Source organism: Malurus melanocephalus, unplaced genomic scaffold, assembly GCF_030028575.1.
Source record: "Malurus melanocephalus ecotype Western Australia unplaced genomic scaffold, MMel_1.1 scaffold_1786, whole genome shotgun sequence".
NCBI classification, from domain to species: domain Eukaryota; kingdom Metazoa; phylum Chordata; class Aves; order Passeriformes; family Maluridae; genus Malurus; species Malurus melanocephalus.
Genome location: NW_026625018.1, coordinates 17,131 through 18,665, shown reverse-complemented (window position 1 = coordinate 18,665; position 1,535 = coordinate 17,131). Strand labels below are relative to the sequence as shown.

Genomic DNA, 1,535 nt, shown 5'->3' with positions numbered 1-1,535 from the left:
GACAGGGAGGAGTCACTCAACACCAGGACAAGGACTGGACCTTCTCCTTTGCAGGGATGAGACCAGCAGGTCTCGGGGCCCTTCCTCACCTCTTGATGTTGCCAAACATCTGGGCATGGCCCAGGAAGCGGCCRAAGTCGATGTGGAACATGTGGCCCGTGGTCTTGAGCATGATGTTGTCGTTGTGGCGGTCGCAGATRCCCAGCACGTAGGTGGCCACGCAGCAGCCGGCGCACGAGTAGATGAAATTCTCCACGGCCTGAGAGGAGGGAGGGATGGGGGGAAGGGGAAATGTGGTGATCAGTAAAACCTTAAAAAAACAGGGCCTTGTTACCCCGGAAAAAATTCTTGATCATTCCAGTTATTTTGGATAACCAGGGAAGGTTTCTGGGGTAATTTTGGGATTCTGGGCCTCAGCTAAATTGGAGGTGAAAAACAAGTTATAAAATCCTGGAAAATGAGGGATGGAGTGAGTGAGAGCTCACACAGTGGTGTGAGGTGGTTGGGTCTGACCATCACGTTCCTAACGTGATTTATGGTGGTTGGTTCTGACTGTTGCATGTTCCATGGTTTATGTGGACCATCACATGTTCCTGGCRTGTTCCTGGTGGTTGGTTCTGACCATTGTGTGTTCCTGGCGATTGATTCCAACCATCACGTGTTCCTCTTGTGATTTATGGTGGACAGTCCTGACCATGGCATATTCCTAACATGACTTATGGTGGTCAGTTCTGACCATTGTGTGTTCCTGGCATAATTTATGGTGGTCAGTTCTGATCTTGGCATGTTCCTGGCATGATTTATGGCCATGGCATGTTCCTCTAATGATTTTTCATGGTTGGGTAAAACACTTGGTTGTGCTTCATGAAAATGTAAACCCATAACGAGCTAACGGGTTAAAAACCCTGGATTTTTGCAATAAACCCTCTTTCCACCTGGTTAGGGGTCCGTGTCTCTCATCGTTACAGGAATGTGTGGAGAAAGGATTGATGTGATGGGATTTGAGAGATTTGGCCCCAGAACAGGGACACGAGATTGATGAGATGGGATTTGAGGGATTTGGCCCCAGAACGGGAACATGAGATTGATGTGATGGGATTTGAGGGGTCCAGCCCTATTGGGAATGGGGACACGAGATTGATGTGATGGGATTTGAGGGGTCCAGCCCTATTGGGAATGGGGACACGAGATTGATGTGATGGGATTTGAGGGATTTGGCCCCTGAACAGGACACAAGATTGATGTGATGGGATTTGAGGGGTCTGGCCCTACAGGGAATGGGGACACAAGGAACAGGGACCCTTCCTCACCTTCTCGTACTCATCCTCCTCGGGGTTGTGTTTCTGCAGCCAGTCCGCCAGCGGCCGGTCCTTGAAGGAGCCGGTCACTCCGTGCTCCACCTGGATCTTGCGCAGGGTCTCGGCGTTGGGGATCATCTCCACCATGCCTGGCAACGGGGACGGCGGCGTGAGACCCTTCTGACCTCAAACACCGAGACCCCCAAATGCTGTGCCACCAACCCGGCGGCTGCCCAC

General features: G+C 51.6%; 1 protein-coding gene across 1 annotated transcript in view; it reads right to left on the bottom strand.

Moving 5' to 3' along the window:
* LOC130587337 (phosphatidylinositol 4-phosphate 3-kinase C2 domain-containing subunit beta-like) overlaps nt 1-1,445 on the bottom strand; it is a gene marked incomplete at its 3' end in the record, with an annotated part of 4,304 nt that extends 2,859 nt beyond the window's left edge. The window contains exons 1-2 of the mRNA XM_057388316.1: nt 1,311-1,445; nt 90-259 (exon numbers count right to left, since the gene is read on the bottom strand). Of these exons, the coding sequence (XP_057244299.1) occupies nt 90-259; nt 1,311-1,445 (305 nt within the window). The remainder of the gene's footprint in view (nt 1-89; nt 260-1,310) is intronic.
* Between the last annotated feature and the right edge of the window lie 90 nt (nt 1,446-1,535).